The sequence below is a fragment of the Suncus etruscus genome, chromosome 9 (genome assembly GCF_024139225.1).
Source record: "Suncus etruscus isolate mSunEtr1 chromosome 9, mSunEtr1.pri.cur, whole genome shotgun sequence".
NCBI classification, from domain to species: domain Eukaryota; kingdom Metazoa; phylum Chordata; class Mammalia; order Eulipotyphla; family Soricidae; genus Suncus; species Suncus etruscus.
This window is the reverse complement of record NC_064856.1, coordinates 106,077,064-106,100,659: the sequence shown is the minus strand read 5'-3', so window position 1 is coordinate 106,100,659 and position 23,596 is coordinate 106,077,064. Positions and strand designations below refer to the sequence as shown.

General features: G+C 36.8%; 1 protein-coding gene and 1 non-coding gene across 2 annotated transcripts; one reads left to right on the top strand and one right to left on the bottom strand.

Moving 5' to 3' along the window:
• Positions 1 to 6,114: 6,114 nt before the first annotated feature.
• LOC126017669 (F-box only protein 3-like) lies at positions 6,115 to 15,628 on the bottom strand. The gene is made up of 2 exons (XM_049779713.1): positions 15,619 to 15,628; positions 6,115 to 8,347 (listed from the first exon to the last, which is right to left on the bottom strand). The coding sequence occupies exon 2, from the start codon at positions 8,274 to 8,276 to the stop codon at positions 7,035 to 7,037; it is 1,242 nt and encodes a 413-aa protein (XP_049635670.1). The 5' UTR covers positions 8,277 to 8,347; positions 15,619 to 15,628; the 3' UTR covers positions 6,115 to 7,034.
• A 3,930-nt stretch (positions 15,629 to 19,558) lies between these two features.
• Positions 19,559 to 19,677, top strand: LOC126019234 (5S ribosomal RNA). Its single transcript, XR_007498974.1, has one exon. It is a non-coding gene; the product is annotated as a 5S ribosomal RNA (ribosomal RNA).
• The last annotated feature ends 3,919 nt before the right edge of the window (positions 19,678 to 23,596 follow it).

Sequence of the window (23,596 nt, the reverse complement as noted above, 5' to 3'; positions counted from 1 at the left end):
GCGTCATGGGACACGGATGGCAGAGACTTTCACTAAGCTCTTTTTCAAGAGGACAATCCAATTGCGCATGGTAGATGGGAACATTACACTAACCCAGCAACAATCTATGCTAAATCTTCCAAGAGCAGTACATCCTACCCCAAACTTACCAAAAAGAGACAGTAGGCCCATGTGTGATGTGCAAGAATCAACCCTGTTCTGCTTCTTGTCCGAGACCTAATGTAGCAAATTGCCTCATCCCTGAGATAGCCACTGGAACATTCATGGATAATATGGATAGCTGAGGGGACACAAGAGACTCAGATGAAATAAAAAAGACCTTCAAAGAGCATGTGGCTGAGAGTTAAGGTTCAGCAAATGCTGTATTATCTTACTAATAAGTATTGTGACTCAGGGTGAAAATGGAGGGCAAAAAACTCTAATAAAAGAACACTCATCCTCCCATTCCTGTTACAACATATTAGTTCTAAATACCCTTTATAAGTGAGAAAGCAGATGCAGTGGCATGGGACATCAGACAGCTTTTGGGGAGCAGCTCTGTCCAAAGCATACCCATTATCATTCAATTAATTGGACTATGAAACATGTTGATTATATGTTCATTGGAATAACCCCAGTGGGAATAATTTTCACCTTCTGCATAGCCCTTGTCAGCTTAACTTGCCAGTGTTAGTTGAGATATGATTTACATCCAGAGTGTGGAGGACAGTCTTTGTTAACAAGTTATCTTAAAACCACTTCACTGACACCTTTTCTTTGTTCTTTCATTCTTTCTGTTTTAGGAAAAAATCATTGAACAATGCCACTGAGGGAAGAATCAACAATCTGATGCAACTTCTGCTTAAAAATGCTCAGGTGATTCACTGGAAAATTTAAAGGTTTCAACATGTATATCAATAAAGTAATAGCTAACCAGCTGCTGTTTCTTCATTTTGTGAATCAATAGAGTCAAGTCTTCATTTGGAGTATAATTTATTTGGAACTCAACTGTCAATACTGAAGATAAAAGTGTCCATTCACACATGTACATGTTGGGATCACAAAATATGTATTTACAAATCGTCCAATTACTGGACTATATGAACTATTATTGAGGACAGAAAAACATAGTTGAAAGGTATCTGGAAGGTTAAAAATGTTATCACATTGCAATTGGGAATGAAATCTAGGTTACCCAATATTTACAGATGTTGTAGCTAAATTATAATCAACTAACAAGACATCAAATGAAAGTGAGGTATCTAGTAGAAATAAATATAGTTTTAGTGAAACATAATCCCTTCCATGATCATTCCTCTACTTCCAATAGAATCCATGATTAAATGTTGGGCGAAGACTCAACCTACTTGAATTAGTCAAATGAAACAGTCTATCTGTGAAACTTTCAGAAACACTGTATCACTATGATGATGTGTAAGACCTTCTGAAGAGCATTTAAAGCATCTGAAACAAAATTCTAAGGCAGTCATTATATTCACTATTGGAGAATTACCAAAATTGGTATTAGACACAATTTTCTAAATTACCTGCTCTTAAGGTTGTGGATGATATGAAAGAGAACTCCAAGCAATGACTCTCAGAACTAGTAATTTTAGAATTCTTTTACAATGATCAAAATAATTTTACTTGGGAAAATGATGTTCTAAAAATAATTGATTAATAACTTTGTGACCGTATCCCATGGCACTGATTTGCCTATTTCTAGAGGTTTAAATGGAAGTCTTCTAAAAAATATGTACAATACATAGATACAAATGGGCATGCACACACATTCATGCACTCTAAAGACACATCTCTGAAAATCCAGAGGAGAACATTTTAAATGAAATAATGAGATCAAGTTCTCTCTCTCCGTATTATCATAGCGCATTTCCAAGGTAAACATAACTCGAGTTTCCAGCACCTCAGTATTAAATCTTCCCTATGTTCACAAATTGGTTTCTTGGAAAATAACTTGATTAAAATACCACAGTTTTTAAGACATTCAACATCAGGCAGCCAAATGGAACAAAAGCAAAGCTTTCTCTTAAACAGTGTCTTAACTGTAACTCTAACCAACCAACTTTGCTCTTGGGCAGTGTTACCACACAAAGTCTATGCTCTTCTACACAAATGTCTCCTATTTTCATCCACATCTTATTCTCTTACAAAGACTGTTATTCTGAGCACAAGGTTCTAATTTGATCTAAGTATTCATAGTGCCAACCTTCAAAGTACCTTTCTCCCCATGATTAAAATGAGATGGAGTGGAAAATAGTTGGCATATATAATGGCAAGAAAAATCATTTACAAATTATAGTAATAGCCGAGAGGTAAAAGAATAAAGGGAAGAACAACTTGTTGAAGACATATGTCAGAAATTCACCAATCTAAATTAAGACTTTTACACAACTCAGAGGACCAGAATAGACCATAAAGTAAATCAGTATAAAACGACATGATACATTGTAAAAATAATAATGGTGAGAACAAAGATATAGGCTATTTTAAGTATCAAAAAAGAAGGAAAATATCAAATACAGTGTAAGAATCACAACAGATACACCATCTGGATTTGTAAAGAAAAAAAAGTGTTGAGACACATTCAAAGTAATGAATGGAAGAAAGGATCAACTCAACTCCATCACACTGCATATCTGTCACTTATAGGCAGTCAGGAAAGAATTATGGACTCAGTTTGCTTCTCCTTCTTGGTTTCTCTGCATGCCAAAGCAAATTGTTCTTTCTTTATTCTCCCAGTACAAAATCAAGCAGGAGAGAGAGTGTCAAGTGATCCAGGTGGGATTTTACATGGCAAAAGGACAGATAGGTTTAAAGAAAAGGGGAAGTTTTGGAAATGCCTTTGTTTTGATTAATTGCTGGATGTCATCTTACAATTTTACTCTTTCTGTTCAAAAATAATTTAAAAAGGCTAAAAAAGTTTTGTTCCACTGTTCTCTATAGGAGGTGGAAAATCCAGGTCAGAATTTATATAATGCTTATTATTTTACATAGGCATAGTACATGTAGGCTGTAAAAGCCTCAACAGTTATATTGTATAAATTATTCTTAAAATAATCAGCTTTTCCATATATTTTCTTCTAATACCACAAAATTTTATATATATCACAATATCTTATAATATCACAATAGATTTCTCTGAACTTCAAACATTAGAATCTTTCTGCAGATACACTTAAGTTAAAAATTCTTAAACATTTTACACTGAGTCCTGTAATACAAGCCTAGAACATCTGAGTCCCTTTTCCATAAACTTTCCTTACCATATAAGAACATTTCTGCAGATCTGTATACAGTTTGACAAGTTTACTAAAACATTCTTATAATGAGCACAGTAATAAGATTCTATAGTAATCAAGTTCCTTCCCATCACCTTCTTTAGACAAAGACATTGAAAATGCTTTGCAGACATAATTTAAAAATAAGTTGCTAACTAATATGCACAATCAAGCATCACTTGATCACTAAGATCTGAGAACTATTAAACCTATTAAAAATCTAACAGCATCATGCTTTTCCTCAGAACTGTGCGAACCGATATGAGATGTGTGTGTGTTGGATACATAATTATCTATTTGCAGTGAGGCATAGGACAAGAGTAGCTACTAACATCTATACAGGTAAGGCACACATTTTAACCAGCAATATAATGACCGATGCAAAGAGGGTCAAGAGAGTAACCTAAAAGACAGTTTCAGGAGGTTCTGCAAGTTGGTTCTGCAAGTTGCAAGTTCATTAGTTGGGCTACAGCTGGTCTTGGATTCTCCAGATTATAATTCCATCTTCACCTTTTTCTTCTCCTTCTGTAGTGGGCTGCTGAGGTCATCTGGGACGGAAAGGACTTTGGAACCTCGGCTGGAATCTAGATTGGGAATGTGCTCATCTTCCTGCTGTAGGTCTCCCTCCAATAGTAATTTCTCTCTGACATCTACCCCATCATTGATCTTGAGAAGCTGTTGCAGATTGTAGATTGGTTAAAAGGAAGGCAATGGGTATTGGAATATGGAATGCTTCTCAGAGTCTTCAGCTATCTCCTCTTCATTGCCTACTTCTGACCCATTTAGTAAAGGGGCCTAGTGCGCCAATGTCCCACTGAAGGGCACTGAACACTCAGTTCATCTGAACAAATCTGTCTTGCCACAGAGGGTCAAATCACTCACAATTGTTGGGAACTTCTTGAGTCCTCAGGTTCCTGTGTAGGCACCAGTTTTAAAATAAATCCACAGGTTGTGAAATCACTCCACATGCTGTGATTCTACCCCAAGGCAGATAGGTCTGAAGAAGCAGTGTATCCACAAAGAAGTAAGAAACCAAGCCAGTAAAAAGAGAATAGTGGAGTCAGTTTGCTTCTCTCACATGGTCTCTCCACATGCCATACCAACTGAACTTTCTTGATTTTCTAAGTATACAATCCAGCAAGTGGGGGAGGATAAGTGATCCAGGTGGGCTTTTACATATCAATGAGATAAGTTTAAAGGAAAGAAAAAGAAAGGGATGAGGGAATTGCCTTTGGGGTTAATAGCTGGGTGTCATGTTAAAAGATATTATAAAGGGCCCGGAGAGATAGTACAGCGGCGTTTGCCCTGCAAGCAGCCGATCCAGGACCAAAGGTGGTTGGTTCGAATCCCGGTGTCCCATATGGTCCCCCGTACCTGCCAGGAGCTATTTCTGAGCAGACAGCCAGGAGTAACCCCTGAGCATCGCCGGCTGTAGCCCAAAAACAAACAAACAAACAAAAGATATTATAAAAGCATAATAACTTCTATCCCAGTCTGCATGGATGCACCCTTGTACAACCTGCCCTGTATTTCTTTTGCCCATAGAATATTCACAAATGATTAAATAAAACGGAAAACAAAGGTAATATTTTCTTGTGTGCATAAATCAAAGTTGTGAACATCAAGAAAGCAATACAAAAAGCAATGAAACCAATCAAATGAGATCAGATGCTTGTTCTTAGATTAAAAAAAAAAAAGCCAGGTAGAAAAAACTTTGGCTATACTCACAAGAATAAAAGGGATAATATAAAGGAAAAGAAATTAAAGACTGGATTTTTTTAGGAAGTAGAAAATTTACAACTGTGCCAGAGAGATTCAAGGTATTATTATAATATAATTAATATAATATAATATAATATAATATAATATAATATAATATAGTAATAATATAATAATTATGATGAACAACTCTAACTTGTTTATCTGGAAAAGCTAGAAAAATGGACAAATTCTTAGAATCATATTACCTACAAAACTTAATAAGATGGAAACAGAAGATGTTTATAGATTTATCATAAACAAGGAAATTAGTACTTAAAAATCTAGAGCTGCTCGAGCAATAGTACAGTAGTAAGGCATTGGCTTTGCACACAGCAGTCCCAGGACAGACTGAGTTTGATCCCCAGAATTCAATTTGATCCTCTGAGTGATTTCTTAGCACAGTGCCAGGAGGAACATCTGAGCACTGCTGGGTGTGACCCAAACATAGAAACTCTTCCCCCCAAAAGAACCCACCTTTTTGATTTACAAAGTTTACATCTAGTCAGCTCCATAGACATGCTCTTTCATTGAAAGAAATGGAAACTGAACCTTAAAAAATCAGGGGTATATTGGCCATGCAGCTGAAAGCTAGTAATCTCAATAAAAGAAGGCGAGCCAAGTCCTTGTCCTGCAAAGCTACACCTGCTGCATCTATTTCCTATAATTATCACTTTGTCTATGAACTTAGTTTATTCCTGATGTTCCTCTGCAGAGACATCAATCTGACCATCTTATAGGCATGCTGGTATTTGGGGTGGTATCATCAGGGATTTTTTTAGAGTAACTATAAACACTAACCATACACACACACACACACACACACACACACACACACACACACCACATACTACTTCACAAAAATTACAGTATCAGTAAAAGTGTTCTGAATTCCTGACAAATTCATTAGTTTAATGCTGTTGTTCCAATGGCAACAAACCAAATTAGATACCAATGTGTAGGTGAGGGCACTTAATATTGAGACAATAGAATAATAGAAATAATAGAATGGTCAGCTAGCAACAAGAATTTATTAAAATGTTGTACCTATGTCTTTTTTTTTGTCTTGAAATGTGAATTTTGACACCTGGATTTCATTCCAAACTCTCAATTATATAATTACAGGGGGGGGAAAAATCAACTTTTCAGGAAAACATACTAAATCTTAACATAAATTCATGTCACTTATCACAAAGTTTGACAGTCAAGTGTATAAAGGAGAAACATAACAGAAGCAGTATTTACAAACTCTGACTACATGAGACATTATGAAGAATCTTTTGTTAATAAATAATAGAATGTATACTTTTACACACTACATTTCAAAAATGATACATCTGAGAACAATATGATAAATATTGTAGTATTAAAGCACTTTAAATTTAAGGTCATAGTGCGAAAACTTTAAATCAAAGGTCAGGAGAATTGAAGACTAAATTCAAGATCAAGGTCATAGTGAATTTAAATTCAAGGTTGTGGTGATGAAAAATTTAAATTCAAGAATAGATTGTCTAAGAAAGGACAAACAACCAGCATTCAAGTTATTTAGTCATTAAGTCCCCTATGAGTATAAAATATATCGGAATCACTAAATGGATTAGCCTAATTACAAATTCTGTTCATTTCTAAATAACACAACTGCAAGAAATCTTTGTACAGAATCAGTCATGTAGTTCTTCTCTATCCTTATATAGATATTGCTACTACATTTTAAATCCTTATTCAAAACAACTTCCTCCCCTTTCCAACTTTTTGTAAGTATAAAATATTTTAAAACAAAAAATGTCTATTCCTTAGCGAGAGACTATTTTTCCATTGACTTCCAAAAAAAGTAAAAGAAAGAATCCCCATTCCTCATCTCAAAACACAAAGTGAAACCAAAAGAACCCAATTCCTAAAAAGTGTTGCATAGAACCAGGGCCTGAGACAATATTTCATGCTAGTTTTCCTGCTATATGCTGAGAGCAATTTAGTTATTTACATTATTCAGAAATCTATTTAACAGAGCATCCAACAGCAAGAAATTTGCTTAAAAAGGCGAGAGCAGCGATGTCTGCGAATGGGGACATCAAAGACTCTTCTTCTCTCCTCTTCCTCCTCCTCGTCATCAGATTCGTCCATATCAGCAGAATCATCATCATCTTCCTTCTCTTCTTCCTCTTCCAATTCTTCATAGTCATCAGGACCCATTTCCAATCGAGCTATAGACACTCTAAATGTAGGGCATACCATATGGAATCGGGGAATGGCGACATTAAAAATCTTGTCTTTAAAGTAGAGAAAATGGAAGGTATAATATCCTTCCATATATCCTGATGTGGTAGAGAATGTGGTACAACTTGTGTATTCATATACACGACCTGGGCTGATAATTGGAAATTCACCAACTACTCCTGGTCCTTGAACTTCTTCTACATCACCTTTAGCATTTGTTATTCTCCAATAGCAACTATCTAATTGACAAGCCTTCTCAGGAAGTGCATCATTTGACATTTCAATTCTGATTCTGTAGGTGAAGAAATAGTGTGGTGGATGCACAGAGCTCAGTTCTGGCAGAAATGATGTGGAGACTGAAACAGTAATATCTCCCGTTGTTGCTACACACTCTGGATCGTGGACATACCTGAAGATTTGGTCTCTGATGATGGGAAAGCCTCCTGATACAACATTGTTGACATAAGAAGTAAACCAGTCAGTAAAAGTAGCACCTATGATAAACATGTCAATAGCAGCTGGATTTCGAGCCATTTGATCAGGACATTGGTAGAAAACTTCATTTTTGTTTCGGCCTTCCGCAGCTTCTACTGCTATGTACTGACTTAAACCAGTATGTATGCAAAACGTCAAAGGGAAACAGTACTTTAGTCCCTGTCTCTGCTGAAAGCCTCCAGCAGCCGTATCAACATCTAACAAATCCTCTGAACGATAGTGATTCGACAGCGCCATACTTCCCAATAACCCAGGAACCACTAACTTCTGTCCATTGTGGATACGATAGGAGCATCGATAATCATTAGGAAGCCTGCAACCAATCTGAGCTTCCACAGCATCTAGGTCTTCTTCTCGGGCACCCTCTTTCAGAGATAATACCATACGAGGACATCTGGGTTCTAAATATTTCTTGAGATCATCCCAGGCCTTTTTAATAGCAGCATAATGGTCAATATATCTTCCAACATCAGCAAAAGCATCTATAAAGAGATTTCCAGCACTGATTCTTCTGTGATTTCTCTTCCTCATTTATCAGCCAGTATTTCTTGCAATGCCTTCTCCACAGTGGATCATGACCTGATAGCTGGCTAAGTCTTCTGCTGACATAGCAACAACTAAATCATTCAGAATAAAAATCTACCACCTCGGGCCAGAGAGACAGCACAGTGGTAGCGCATTTGCCATGCAAGCAGCCAACTCAGGACCAAGGGTGGTTCAAATCCAGGCATCCCACATGATTCCCCGTGCCTGCCAGGAGCGATTTCAGAGCCAGGAGTAACCCCTGAGTGCTGCTGGGTGTGGCCCAAAAACAAAAACAAACAAAAAAAAAGTCTACCACCTCAAGTTGTTCACAAGGTCCTGCATGCTCTCTCCAGTTTCTTCTCAAACCACTGCCTCTGAGTCACTGTCTACCTCCTGGAACACCAGGCCTCCAGCTCTACCACAGGTCATGCTATTGTATCCTCAGCTGCGGCACACACTATTTTCTGCAGAACTACTCCATCCTCTCATTCCTTAGCACAACTATTTTTCTTCCATTGCACATAGCACCTCTCTTCATTATACACTTATTTCTCCCTCTTGTCTTCTGACTATAAGCTCCACACAGGAGATACTCCTGTACCTATGTCTTAATGATATCATTGGAGGTAAAACAAATTAATTGTCATTTCACTTCTTTTCATTTGTAAAACTTTTTTCTTCTCTATTTTTTCTTTTTTCTTTCTATTATTTTTTAATAACTTTATTCTTACTTATTATAAATAAATCATTCATCCGTTGGGGGTCACTGGTGAATTTTTTCAAGCATACAAAAAAGACGTGCAACCTTTCCTCCCTCATCAAACTCTTTTAAGATATTCAAGAAACAAGAATCTGCTCTATCATTATGATGACAAAATTGCACTATAATGCAAATTAGAGAGCAATACTACAAGAAAAAGAAATTATCAGACCTATTTCCTGATGAACACTGATGCAAAAATTCAAAATAAAGCCTAAATGAGCCAAATCAAAATCATATCAAAATATCTTAGACCATTATCAGCTGTGAATGGTGTAGATAATATGAAAGTGAATTAAATTTAAGAATCACAATTAATGAAAAGATAAAAATTGTATGTTTATATCAATTGACACATAGACAGGTTTTGACTTGATCCAATATTTATTTATCATTTAAAAATTCAATAAAAGACCAATGGAAAAAAATTTTAGGCCATACCATCTATCACAAACCTACATTCTCAATGGTAAAAAAACAAAAAGCACTCCCTAGATATCAGGCAAAATAGGGTTTTCAGGGTCTCAACTTATATACATTATATTAGAAGTCATATATGCAATAATGTTTAAAAAATATCGACATTTGAAAAGAAATAAAATGATTACTGTTTGCAGATAATATGATAAAGTACAGAGAACACACAAATGAGTCCACTTCAAAGTCCTGGAGACAGGGGCCAGAGCGGTGGCGCTAGAGGTAAGGCATCTTCCCCACACCAGACTGGTCTTCATGGCTGGCCCTGGCAACTTGAACCCTGGGGGGCGGGCGGAGGAGGGAAACCCTCCCCTTTGCATTTTCAAACTGGAGAAGGAGTCTGCGGTTGGACCCAGCAGAGCACACATGCCAGGAAAGCTGTCCCTCTTTTTCTGGTATGTCAGGGTCTCTGGGCAGACAGCAGGCCATAGGCCTCCTGGACTGAACACTTGGTCCAGAAGACTGAGATCCCCCCCCCCATGCCAGACTGGTCTTCATGGCCGGCCCTGGCAACTCGGGCCCTGGGGGGGCGGGTGGAGGAGGGAAACCCCTCCCCTACGCATACTGGACCCCCTGTATTGTTTATTACTAATACTAATTTTCAAAACAAATATACTTTTTAAGCATTATCCAAAAACGTTCTTTATCCTAGACTTTTCCTAGGAATGGAATCAGGATGCCCAAGATTTGGATAAAATACTCAAATAGACCTTTATTCTCTAGTCTTTTTGTGGACGTGACTTTTTATATTGACTCCAAGACTAAACCATAAACAGTCCATCTATACATTGTATATAGTCTTTATCATGTATTGCCTCTCCCCTCACCCCTGTGTCTCTCCTGCACCCTCATCCCCCAACCCTGAATCATTATCTTCCCCTTATTTAACCCTCTTTATCCTCAGTTCCTAACTGGGTAGACACCAAAACTGACCTTCTGCCCCAATAGACCACCATCCAGCTTCTCATTGAAAGACAACCTCTAGGTCCCCATCTCATGCCTCGACAAAGAACTACAACCAATATGCCTGCTGGCCCATGCTTGGTGGCCGCTCTTGCCCCTATCAAACTATGGACTGTTGCATGATACCGGAATCAGCTTCAGCAAAACCCCTAGTTCAAGGACAATATAGGGTTCCATAATGCAGCAAAACATGTCTCAAACTCAACTATCACCTGTTGTCTTTAAATACCTTTAAATAAATAAACACAGGTTTATTTATCTGTTCTATTTTAATGTATACATATTTTTGCAATCCTTACCATTTTTGGTGCTGCTTGGTACTAAAGCCTTGCCTGGGATTAAATGGCAGATCAAAAACGGACCACAGAAATTGTGAGTATAACCAGTCATCCTTACCCAGAATAGCACCAGCAATCCAATATGAAACCATACGTTTTTGTATGGGCACAGTAAATAAGGGGAAAATATAGACACAGAAATAAGATCTTATCTTCTAGGGATAAGACCTCACACTTTTTATAACACTAGGGTGCCTCCCATCCTGGACATGTGTCATGTGGATGCAACACAGATTCCAGGAGATTGGACAGTGTCAGTTCAACTCCAAACCCCAGATCCCAGATGTAGAACTGATATAGCTCTGGGCAACAACTCCAGGAACCAACTCCATTGGGAGAATTATAGCACAGCTCTGGCAGTAACTTGTATCAGTTATGATATGACAATGAGGAAATGACAACTTGACCCAAGACCAAGTTGTCTTATCACCTCACCTAACAATGGATGGAAACCAGTGAAAAATAAGAGCACTATGTACAGAAAACTGACTTTGACAGCTGCGACTGGCAGAACTATCCTTGGGACCTATAAGGAAAACCCTTCACTAGACTGTAGACCAGATCTTATGAAAAAAAAAAAAGAGGTAAGGCATCTTCCTTGCAAGCACTAGCCTAGGAAGGACTGCAGTTTGATCCCCCGCATCCTATATGGTCCCCCCCAAGCCAGAAGCAATTTCTGAAAGCATAACCAGGAGAAACCCCTGAGCATTAAAGGGTGTGGCCCCAAAACAAAACAAAACAAAAACCAAAGTCTTGGAGACAATAACTCAAAGCTAGCAAAGTAACTTTTAACAAAAACAATACACAAAAGTCTGCTTTGTTCCTATATGCAAATAATGAACTAGAAGAGAAAAATTAAAGAGTTCTCTGAATTCAATATCGTGACCATTTGGGATGAAAAGGATTTTTGAAAATCTTATACATGGAAGTTCTAGCTCTAAATCCTTCTTGTTCAGTGCTAACCAAGGAGAAAAACTTACACTTTTTGGATATCTATCAGCAATGGCCCTCCAGTCACCAGAAATTTTTCTGAGAGTGTGTTCTTGCTCTTAAAACATAAATCATTGTTGTGCTATATTACACATGCAAATTTGTATCTTAAAACAGATGGGTATTTGTAATGTTACAAATTTCAAACATTCATCAGTTTTCATAAACTAAAGGCAGGTATCTTGATTGAAACAGGTTACAACGGAATTTAAATGAACTAAATATATGGCAGTGAAATCCACCTCTCGTGTAATCAAGAGATAGAGAGTACTTACTACTGCCTAACCAAAGAGTCTACAGAAGATTAAAAATAACTATTTCTGGGCCCGGAGAGATAGCACAGCGGTGTTTGCCTTGCAAGCAGCCGATCCAGGACCAAAGGTGGTTGGTTCGAATCCCGGTGTCCCATATGGTCCCCTGAGCCTGCCAGGAGCTATTTCTGAGCAGACAGCCAGGAGTAACCCCTGAGCACCGCCGGGTGTGACCCAAAAAACCAAAAAAAAAAAAAAAAAAAAAAAAAAAAATAACTATTTCTTTCCTTCATCTTTTTCCACCACATGAGAAGCTAGTGCTAGTTGAGGTCATGAACAATGGTGCAGACCCAATTTACATAATTCTGTAAAATCTAGCTACATTGTCTCAGTGATCATGGTGAAGAATCCCAGTTCTGAAGAGAGAAATATCATGTTTAATATGATACACTAAGTGAGAGTATTTGTTGTTCAGAAGTTTCCATATATTCTGATTGCCTAGTGTGTTTCCTCAACAAAAGATAGTAGATGAGCAGACATTATAAATATTACGTAGGGTACAGTTCATGTGTTGAATATACTTTCATAGAACTAAAAACACATATACCCATCACAGCAATTCTGAAAGTTTGTCCCCACTAGTATGTAATAGAAGAGCAATGATCATTGATTGCCAGAAATTATATTCACGTTTCTAATGATCAACTACTAATACAATCTTTTTTCTTCCAAGTTCTGGGTGTCAATTAATTGATGATGTGATTCAGAAAAAAATGATTGCTTCCTGAATACAGATGACTATATATGTTTATTCAAAAATTTGTAGACAACAATGCCATTGCAAATACCATTGGGATCATGAAGTGATGTGTTAACCAACAAACAACAGAAAGTCTGAAAAACTTATCAGTTATGAGCATAACATGACATTCCTCTGTATTTGTAAAATAAGGTCAAGAAACCTATTTATTGCTCTAAGACTAAGCTGGTGATGCAGTTCTGCTGCCTTTTGTTGCCTCTCTCTCCTACTGTTCCTTGCCTAACACTACACCCTACTGTACTTTTTAATTTTACTTTCTTTCATTCTTTTTCTTCTCTACCATTTTATTTTAAATTTTCTATTTCTATTTATTTTTCAATAACTTTGCTTTCACTTATCTGGAAACAAAAGTATTATGATAAACTATGTCAACTATGTGATGGATTTTATTTAAATAACCTTTTAAAGACATTAAAATGTGCTTGCCAAGGTGGCAGATGGAGTGGGGAGAGACCCTGGAAACACCAGTGGAGAGAAGTTGACACAGAAGGTGGAAATAATGTTGGAACATTATATGAGGAAAACTCAACTGTCAATTACTGCATAAGTCATGGTTTTTCAGTGACATTTAAATATTTTTTGGTTTTTTTGGAGGGGGCACACCCAGTGATGCTCAGGGGTTACTCCAGGCTCAGAAATTGCCCCTGGCTTGGGGGACCATATGGGATACCAGGGATCAAACCAAGGTCCATCCTAGGTTAGTGTGTGCAAGGCAAAAGCCCTATTGCCTGTGCCATTTAAAATTTTGATTAATTAAAATAAATAAAAAATGAATTTATAGAAAACTTACAAGGAAGATATCATAGAGAGAGTATCCTGAGTAACATGACCAACCCTTATTGTATTCCCAACACAAGTATCTTATTTCCCAATCCACTCAGAGTAATCCTTGAGCACATATCTTGAAGTAACACTGAAAATATTTGGGTGAAGTTCACCCAAAAGATAAAAAATAAAGGTCCCAAGGAAGTCAATCACTTGTTTACTTACTTAAAGAAATGTGGACAACAAGCATTCTTTTTTTTTATTTAAACAACTTTATTACATACATGATTGTGTTTGGGTTTCAGTCATGTAAAGAACACCACCCATCACCAGTGCAACATTCCCATCACCAATGTCCCAAATCTTCCTCCTCCCCACCCAACCCCCACCTGTACTCTAGACAGGTTTCTCAGGATCCCTTTATTATTTTCCGAAACCGAGATTTAAACAACACAAGACCTTCAGCTCATGACAAGATTTGTTGAGCAAAAGATTCAATCTCTGATGTTCAAAGTCCTTTGCTTTTCCTACATCTCTATTATCAGCTGCAGATTGGAGCATGAAATCTGAGCAACACAGGGGAGCCAAGAGTAACTGAAAAGTCCTGGCTTCATCAACTCAGGGAAGAGTTCTGTGAAGAACATCAGAATACCAAACTGAGTACCAAGCTGAATCAGTGATAGCCATTGTGATGGATAAAATGATAAAATGGCTCTTAAGAGTTTATAACAATAAGGGTGTTTGTTAATTTTGTCCATTGCTTGTTTACAAATTTGGTAGTGATCCATTTTTTTCTTTTCTCCTTTCTAATAATTTCTTTATTGAAAAACCGTGATTACAAACATAATTGTAGTTGGGTTTCAGTCATAACAAGAACACCCCCTATAAGTGCATATCTTAATCAACAGAGAGTGGAATTCTTTGGTTTTCTAAAATGCAAGAATATAAAATGTATTGAGAATCTGAGTCTCTTAGTCTATGGCATTCTTTATTTGCCCATCAAGTACAAAAAACACCAAGGATAGTATATCTAGGAAAAATGATAAAATAGGAGCCTTAAAAATTGAGTATGAGGGCCCGAAGAGATAGCACAGCGGCGTTTGCCTTGCAAGCAGCCAATCCAGGACCAAAGGTGGTTGGTTCGAATCCCGGTGTCCCATATGGTCCCCCGTGCCTGCCAGGAGCTATTTCTGAGCAGACAGCCAGGAGTAACCCCTGAGCATCGCCGGGTGTGGCCCAAAAACCAAAAAAAAAAAAAAATTGAGTATGAGGACACAGAAATAAAGGAAGCATAAGGTGAATCACAAATTTCTGACATTTACACTATTAACCACTTGAACAATTACAGATAATCTTCTTCTGAGACTTGAAAAGGTGGAGAAGATGATATATAGGAATGCTGACAAGCTTTACTATACTCATATCACAGAGACTAAAATTCTCTACTCTTCCTAAAATTATATTTAGTAAGGAAAGCGATGAACCCAAAAGTTCTGGTTAAGATGTGAACAGATTTCCCTTTCCTGAAAAGTAAGAGTCTTCACTTCAGCCTGAATCCACTCTGCCAAAAATTTAGATGGTAAAGACGATTTCCCATACATTGCAGAAAACATAACTGCAGATGCAGCTTAATATCCAACTTTTGGTATTCATAGGATGTGGGATGTGTTCATGTACTGGCTCATAGCTGACTTCATCAGTCTAAGTTTTTTCTGGATGCTTCCCAATCAACTGTGGTGGGTGGAGGGAAGCAGCAGATTTCCTCCTCAAGGTTGCCGTTTATCTCTGCTGCCCCTTCACAAAGGTCCCCTCCAAGGAAAATGGCCTGGTTCCTCCAGAGATCCAAATCTGTTTCATATGTGTAAAATCCACAGCTCAACCAACTGCTACCTGCCTACCTGTCATCACTGACAACATATTGAGTTATTTATGTAGTTTAATTGTCTACTACTAGGATTGATTTACTCCTAGACTTCTGAGTGACTTGACATAGCTCTAAGGATACATAAGATATTTTTGAAAAAACTTTACCCAGGTAGAGCAGAAAATACTGGGTCAGAGGAATGTATTCTAATGATAAATTATACCCTCACACTAATGCTGTTGGAGTCCACTTAGACTGTATATGGTGTGCCTGGGTCATGGAATACTCAGTGAGCTTTTAAAGTCAATTCTAGTTGCATAGTTCTTAATTCTAGGTTGTGTGTGATGTGAGTGGTGCCGTAGATTGCTAACTTTTTTTTCCCAGTGACTGCAATTGGGAAGGCAAATAACAAGGAATGTTCTGTTTGAAAGAAAATAGATCTTTATTTTTTTATTCTTCACATGATGTTTAAACACAGAAGACACTAAGATATCATAGGATTATTTAGTTACAATACAAATTGCAAAACAATGAGTAAAACACTGTATGGTACAGAATGTTCTATTGCAGGCTATAGGTGTGAGTTTGCAACTCTCAGTCTGTAGTAGGACATCATCAGTGCACTGGATTCTGCAAGAATATATTCTGCAGAAGCAGTGGGTAAAGGCTAAGTTTTTATCAATTAGCTCACATAGTGGTCCCTATAGACTCTACCATGCTCAACAAAACACAAAAGTGAAGCTTTAATAAATTTTTAATGGCATTGCAATATACTTTATATTGACTGTTTTATTTTTAGTTCCATTTTTACTCTGACCACAACAGGTGCTATTCAGATATTATTCCTTTTCTGTGCTCAGGATTATAACTAATAGTGGTATAAAATCATATGCATACCAGGGATTGAGTAACAATAAAACTGGGTTTTTTTGCATTTAAGGCCAAGATCTTTATCCACTTTACAATCTCTATAGCCCCTAACTGCTGATTATGGGACCAGAAAAGACATTTTGAATCTTAATTTAAAATAGATAAATTTTGATTTTTTTAACAACATTTAGCCAGTCTCGGGGCTTACTCAGATCTATGCTCAGATATCATTTTTAATAATGCTCAGGAAACCAAATGGTAGTTGAAGATCTAAACCAAGTAGACCTCATGAAAGGCTAGTGCTCTATCCACTGTACTCTCTCACTGAAGAAACAGATTTTATATTTAAATTTTTTCTTATGTAGATAAAACAAAATGTTACTGCCAAAAGAATCACAGGCTGATGGGGAGATGAAGGCTTTTGATATAGCTGTGCATAGATATCTTAATCTATTATTAAAACGAGGCTATTTATATATGTTTTTCTTTAGAGATATAACATGAAAAAAACTTTTCAGATGATTGTTTGAAAGTATACAGATCAAATTTAGAATAATACTATCAACTAATTCTATGTTGATAGATTCAATGTGAATGAATCCACCATGGATTGTCAAAAAAGTGAGACCTAAATATATCCCTATACTTTCTTTTGAATGCCCTATCTACTATAGATATTAAATTTTTTAGTTAAAGAAGAAAATTAGATACCTAAAATAACTTACTCTGGGGCTGGAGAGATAGCACAGTGGTAGGGCGTTTGCCTTGCACTCTCCCAATCCAGGATAGATGTTGGTTTAAATCCTGGCATCCAGTATGATTCTCCAAGCATGCCAGGTGTGATTTCTGAGTGCAGAGCTAGAAGTAATTCCTGAGCACTGCTGTTTTGGGGTCCAAAAACAAACAAACAAACAAACAAAAACAAAAAAACTTACTCTGTGAATCACAATGCATTGCTGAAAATTATAGTATAAAGTCTAACGATTTGTACAGAATCCTTTCTCTGTTCAGACAAGATCTCTCCTGATTGGAAAAGGAATGCTTTTGAGAATGAGGTAGAAGTGGAAAACAAAGAACATAGGATCAACTACAGTCAAGAGGTTACAAGTCAGTGGATAAGTCTAGAGTCCCTTGTAACTTAGAGAAAGGACATCCATCCACTACGACCTCCTTAAGCCTGAGTTCCACCTTTGAATAGCTACAATTTGAAATCAAATCCACAGAATATGGTATAGGATCATACAGGAATCATTAATTTTAACTTTTGTAAAGTGATGTCATCTTAATAGAATAATGCCAATGGAGTCAGTTCCAAATGTAAAGCACATTTTGTGAACATTGAGGTTAAATAAACATTCCCTGAAAGCACATTCAGATTCACTGTGATGTTTGACTTTGAGAAGAAAGCGAATTTCTTAGTTTGTCTTGTAACTTCTGTTAACCCATTAATGTGATATGAGAAACATGAATAGATCTGACTTTATTGTAACATTAGTCCAAATCCCATTCCTGCTTTCATTCATTTTTCCAACATTTTAGGTATATTGTCATAAAGAATAATAATTTCTACAAGATTTTATTGGGGTTATTTTGAATTTACCTGATTGGTACCCAATTATCATTAAAAAGTAGGTCAAAGACTACATTATCCAAATAATGATAGCGATTTTAACACAAAAATTTCAATTTCTCTCTAACCTCTCCAATTAAGAGATTTCAGGTTGACATAAATATTCAACAGAATTGAATCACACTCAGAAATCATCTCTATGAGTTCAAGGGAATCTTACATACTTGCTCAGACTTTCTAGGTGTCTAAGGTTGAGCCCAGATGAGTTCAGGTTGTGGTACTGGATGTCTCAGCCACTATGATTCCAATAGCAAGAAAAACTAATTACTGTTTCTGGTAATCAGTGTCAACATTTTTTGATTTGATGAATGATATATTTTAAACTATCAATATGGGAAAAAAATTTGAACTTTGGAAATGAATCCTCCTCTTTGCACTGTTTTCTCCTAAGCTCGTGACAATCACGAATGTCCTTCAAAATTGCTACTGAGATCTTAGGATTTTGCCCTCTGAAGCAGCAGAGAGACATCTGGTACAGCAGGCAGCATTATAAGCTAACGAAGTATCTGCCTATTAGTAATACAGTGTTAAATCCATCATCACTTCTTAGTCCTCCACAAAAAAAAAAATGTTTTTTTCCTTCTATCACTGACTAGACTTTGCTAATATAATAAGATTTTCACAGTATCTTGGTCAAAAAGCCTCAGAGGAGCTGCAAAAATTCACTAACTATACAAGAAAAAGTACAAAGCATAAATTTTTCCAACTACAGCAGAAAGAACTATAGTAGTATTATATGGAACTTTTATGGATGTTTGATATGGTGAATTGGACCATAAAACCAGCAGATCAGAGTGACAAAGTAATGGCTGAGAGCCAGGTATTCTGATCTGCACTTGTCTTGTGGGCAGTGCCAGGAGGCTCTCTAGGTACAAATATCCCTGAGCTGGCCCATTTTCTGAGTAAGTTTCATCTCACTTCTCTCCTCAATCACTCAAAGTTGTTCACATCAACTTTCAACCATGAAGCTGTTCCTGTCTATCCTGTTGATCTCAATGGCATTTTGCTGCTATGGGGGTGAGTATTATTTTCTATATAATTAACAGTAGTACTTTTGAATAATTATCCCTGACAATATAATTGTATATGGGTGCTGAGGATATTGCAGTAAACCATTTCTTCTACTTGTGAATTAGGCAAAAAAGACAACAAATATATTAAAACTACAAAAACTTCAGGAATTCTAGACAACAAAGATCAGTCATGTTAAGTTTTAAGGTATACTCACATGAAACCATCTCATGGTCTTTACCTATTAAAATGTACATGAATTAGATTTGGATAACTCAGGACTCAGCCACATAGTCAATCCTTAATTTTAATCTTAACCCCAATACTACACATCTCTTTACAGAGTCAACCTGACAATGATTCCCAAGACTAGTAGATTCTATCAGCCATCTCTAAGGCTGTCAAGTAAATTAAAGAGATCCAGTAAATATCTGTTTTTCTCAACTTTCTCTCTGCAGAAAATTAAAGCTGAGTTTAAATTCATAATTCCTTAACAAGTGGACTCAATTTATTAAAAAGTCACAAAGATGAGATTAGAAAGAGTCCTCAGTCTACGGCCATACCACCCTGAACATGCCTGATCTCGTCTGATCTCGGAAGCTAAGCAGGGTCGGGCCTGGTTAGTACTTGGATGGGAGACCACCTGGAAATACCGGGTGCTATAGGCTTAAAACAAAAAGAGTCCTCAGATCTGTGATGTTAGTGGTCTATGAATTTATGATTAAGAGATCTTAACTGTGCTCTCAAAATAGACAGTACTCAATAGAACTACAGGTACTTGTGATTGAATTAGTTCAATTTTGCTGCTGAAACTTTTGTTTCTACTGAGTCCAATCACATAGTCAACAGTACAGATCAACTATGTTCCAAGAATTTTTAAGTTTTTCTCTTGTGTGGGATCTCAGATTGCAGTTTTGCACAAGAAACCAGAGTCACAGGAAAATGTGAATTTTAGCCATAGGACGTTGAGTATATTTTTGGATCATACAGAGCCAGCCAACTTCTTTTTCAGCTGCTTTCCCTTATATTTTTTTAGCCAGAGATTAACATAATCACCAAGGGTCATGAATGACATGATTAAAGGTACTTGTTCTAATTAAGAAAAAAATGAAAGAAAAAGATAAAGTGATTTTACAGGTGTATGACAACACTCTTCCCTCTGACTTTTTGAAGTTATACTTTTTCCAGAATATGTCCATAGTTTCCTCTCCAGCATATTTAATGTTTGGTATCACCTCACCAACAGATTAAGGTACGAAGGTTATCAAAGCCAAAAGATCTATTTCCTATTGTCATACGTTCTATTTTCTTTTCTTATTTCAGATCATGCAAATTCCATTTGTCCAGCACTTAAGCAACAGTTGAATGGCCTTTTCCTGCAAGAAACAAATGCCTTCAGACTACATCTGGGGGCATTTAATGCCCCTGTGCCAGCTGTACTTTCCACTCTGAGATTGAAGGCATGTCTGCATACAGCTTCGCCTCCTCAGACAAGACAGATATTGAATGGCATCTTGGTAATCCCTTTATTATATATACGTGCAATGTACTTATTTGTTTCACAACAGGAGCAATGTATCTGGGGGCACAGAGCAGAGACTTTCTTTGTGCTCTTTTTCAACAGCATGACCTAATTTCACATGCAGGTAGAAATATTACACTTCCATAGCTACAAGCTATGCTAAATCTGCTCAGAGCATTATACACAGCACATAATTCAGAGACATCTTAACAGGTCACAACCTGACACTCTACCCAAGCCTGTTATCTAAAAGAGACAATGAGGCACATGTGTGATGTGCAAGAAACAAAACTATTCTGCTTCTTGTCTGGGACTTTGACATAGCAAATTGCCTCACTCCTGACACAGCCACTGGAACACTCACGGGAAGTCTGGAGGGCTGAGAGGAGACAAGAAATTCAGAGGGAATCAGCACATGCTTAACATGTGGCTCAGAGATAAGGTTCAGAAAATCCTATGAGTGCTGTATTATCTTAATAAGTAGTTGCTGTGACTCAAGGTGAAATTTTATATTTGGAGGGCAAAAAGCTCTAAAGAAATAACACTCATCCTCCCATAGCTGTTCCAACATATTAGTCCTGAGTCCCATTTATAAGTGAGAAAGCAGATTCCCTGGCAGTGGGACATCAGACACCTTTCTAAGGACACTGTCAAAAGCATACCCATTATTACTCAATTAAGTAAACTATGGAATATTCATTACCCATTTGTTGGAATGACATTTAGTGGGTAATATTTTCACATTTACATAGTAATTAACAAGTTATCTCAAGAGAACTTCACTGACAACTTTTCCTCTGTTCTTTCTTTCTCTTTTAGGAAAAAATGGTTGAAAAATGCCTCTGAGAGAAAAATCAACAATCTGATACAACTTCTGCTTAAGAATGCTCAGATGATTTACTGAAAAAATGTAAAGGTTTCGACATGCACACCAATAAAGTACAAGCTAAGCAAGTCATGTGTCTTTGCTTTTTTTTTTTTTTTTGAAACAATAGACCTTCATTCAGGATAGAATTTATTGGTAACTCAACTGACAATACTAGAATTACAGTGTCTATTCACTTATGTTTATTTATGTATTTAGTTAGATATTATACAAATCACTGGCCTGTGAATGAGTAATATTAATGAGACAGGGAAAAAAACACAGTTGGAATGTGTCTGGAAGGCTAAAATTGTGAACACACTGCATATGGGAATAAAAACTGATTTCCACAATATTTATAGATGCTGCGGCTCAGTTAGAATGTACTGGAATAACATCAAATGAAAGACAGTTATTCAGTACAAATAAATCATCATTTCTGTAATGAAACAAAAGTTCTTCACCATCTTTACTCGACTTCCAGTAGAGTCAGTTGATTATACATTGGGGTGAAGGTCAATCTACTTGAATTAAAAATGGAATGGAACACTCTATCTGTGAAAGTTTCAGAAATACTGTCTCACCATGATGATGAGTAAGACTCTTCTTAAATAATTAGTTAGTCAATTGTAAAATAAATACCCAGGTTGTGAAATCATCCCACATGACATGTTTCTATCACAAAGTGGACAGGTCTAAAAAATCAGAGTGTGCACAAAGAATTAATAAATCAAGGCAGTCAAGAAAGAATTATGGAGTCAGTTTGATGATTTGGTCATCATCTCTGTCTCTCTGAATGCCAAACCAAACTGAACTTTATTCTCTCAGTTCAAATTCCACCCTGAGAGGGAGTGTCAAATGATCCAAGTGGGCTTTTATATATTAAAAGGATAGGTTTAAAGGAAAGAGGAAGATGGGGGAAATTCCTTTGTTTGGGGTTAATATCTGGATGTCATCTTACAATTTCTGTTTTAAAAATTAAGAAAGGATGCAAAGGGTTTGTTCTACTGTTCTTCACCAGAGTTGGGAGATCCAGATCAAAACTTACAAAAATGGTTGTTGTTTTGCATAGGGTGTTTTTTTCATGACTGAAACCCAACTATAATCATATTTGTAATTAAGGTGTTTAAATAAAGATATTAATAAAAGAAAAAGAAATCTCTTCTGGCAGGCAAAGGAGACCATATGGGATGCCAGGATTCGAACCATCATTGGGCCTGGGTTGGCCACTTGCAAGGCAAACACCCCACTGCTGTGCTATCTCTCAGACCCTCTAGTTGAATTGTTAATGTCTTTTATTCAAACTTTCATGCCATGATTGATCCAAAGTCCAGCATGGCAGTTTCTACAGGATAAAGGAGTAATGGTGAAAAAAAATCTACAAAAAAACATTCCCATCACCAATGTCCCAAATCTCCTTCTTCCACACCACACCCCCACCTGTACTCTAGACAGGCTTTCTACTTCCCTCATTCCTTCACATTGTTATGAGCAGAGAGCCAGGAGTAACACTGAGTGCTGCTGGGTGTGGCCCCCCAAAACCAAAAAAAAAAAAAATCAACTAGAGTTTAAAGATAGAGGCTTATTCATTGAGTAAATTGAACACAGGAAAACTCTAAAGGATTAAAATAAACATTGTGTGTTTATTGTTTCCCAGTAATATCATAAAAAGATACAGACTTCATGACCAAAGATTTACTTCTAAACCATACAATATTAGTGAAGCAAGTTATTTTAGTTTACCTTTGAAACAAAGCAATCATCCCTTTGGAATGAAATGATAAACAGAAAAGCAAACTGAAAATGTTAAAATACTATGCAAAGGGAATATGATTGCCACTTAACATTTTCAGTATCTATCATTTCCAAGGAATGAAATAGTTTTAATATGTAGAAATCTGCCATCTTACTTTTGAGCACTTGTTAGGTCCAAAGCAATTTCATAAATGGTGCCGGAGAGATAGCATGGAGGTAGGGTGTTTGCCTTGCATGCTGAAGGATGATGGTTCGAATCCTGGTGTCCCATATGGTCCCCTGAGCCTGCCAGGAGTGATTTCTGAGTGTAGAACTAGGAGTAACCCCTGAACACTGCCGGGTGTGACCCAAAAACCAAAAAAAAAAAGTTTTTTTTTCCAAAATGTAGTTAGGTATTATTATTATTATTATATTTTGGTTTCTTTGGAACTACACTCAGTGATGC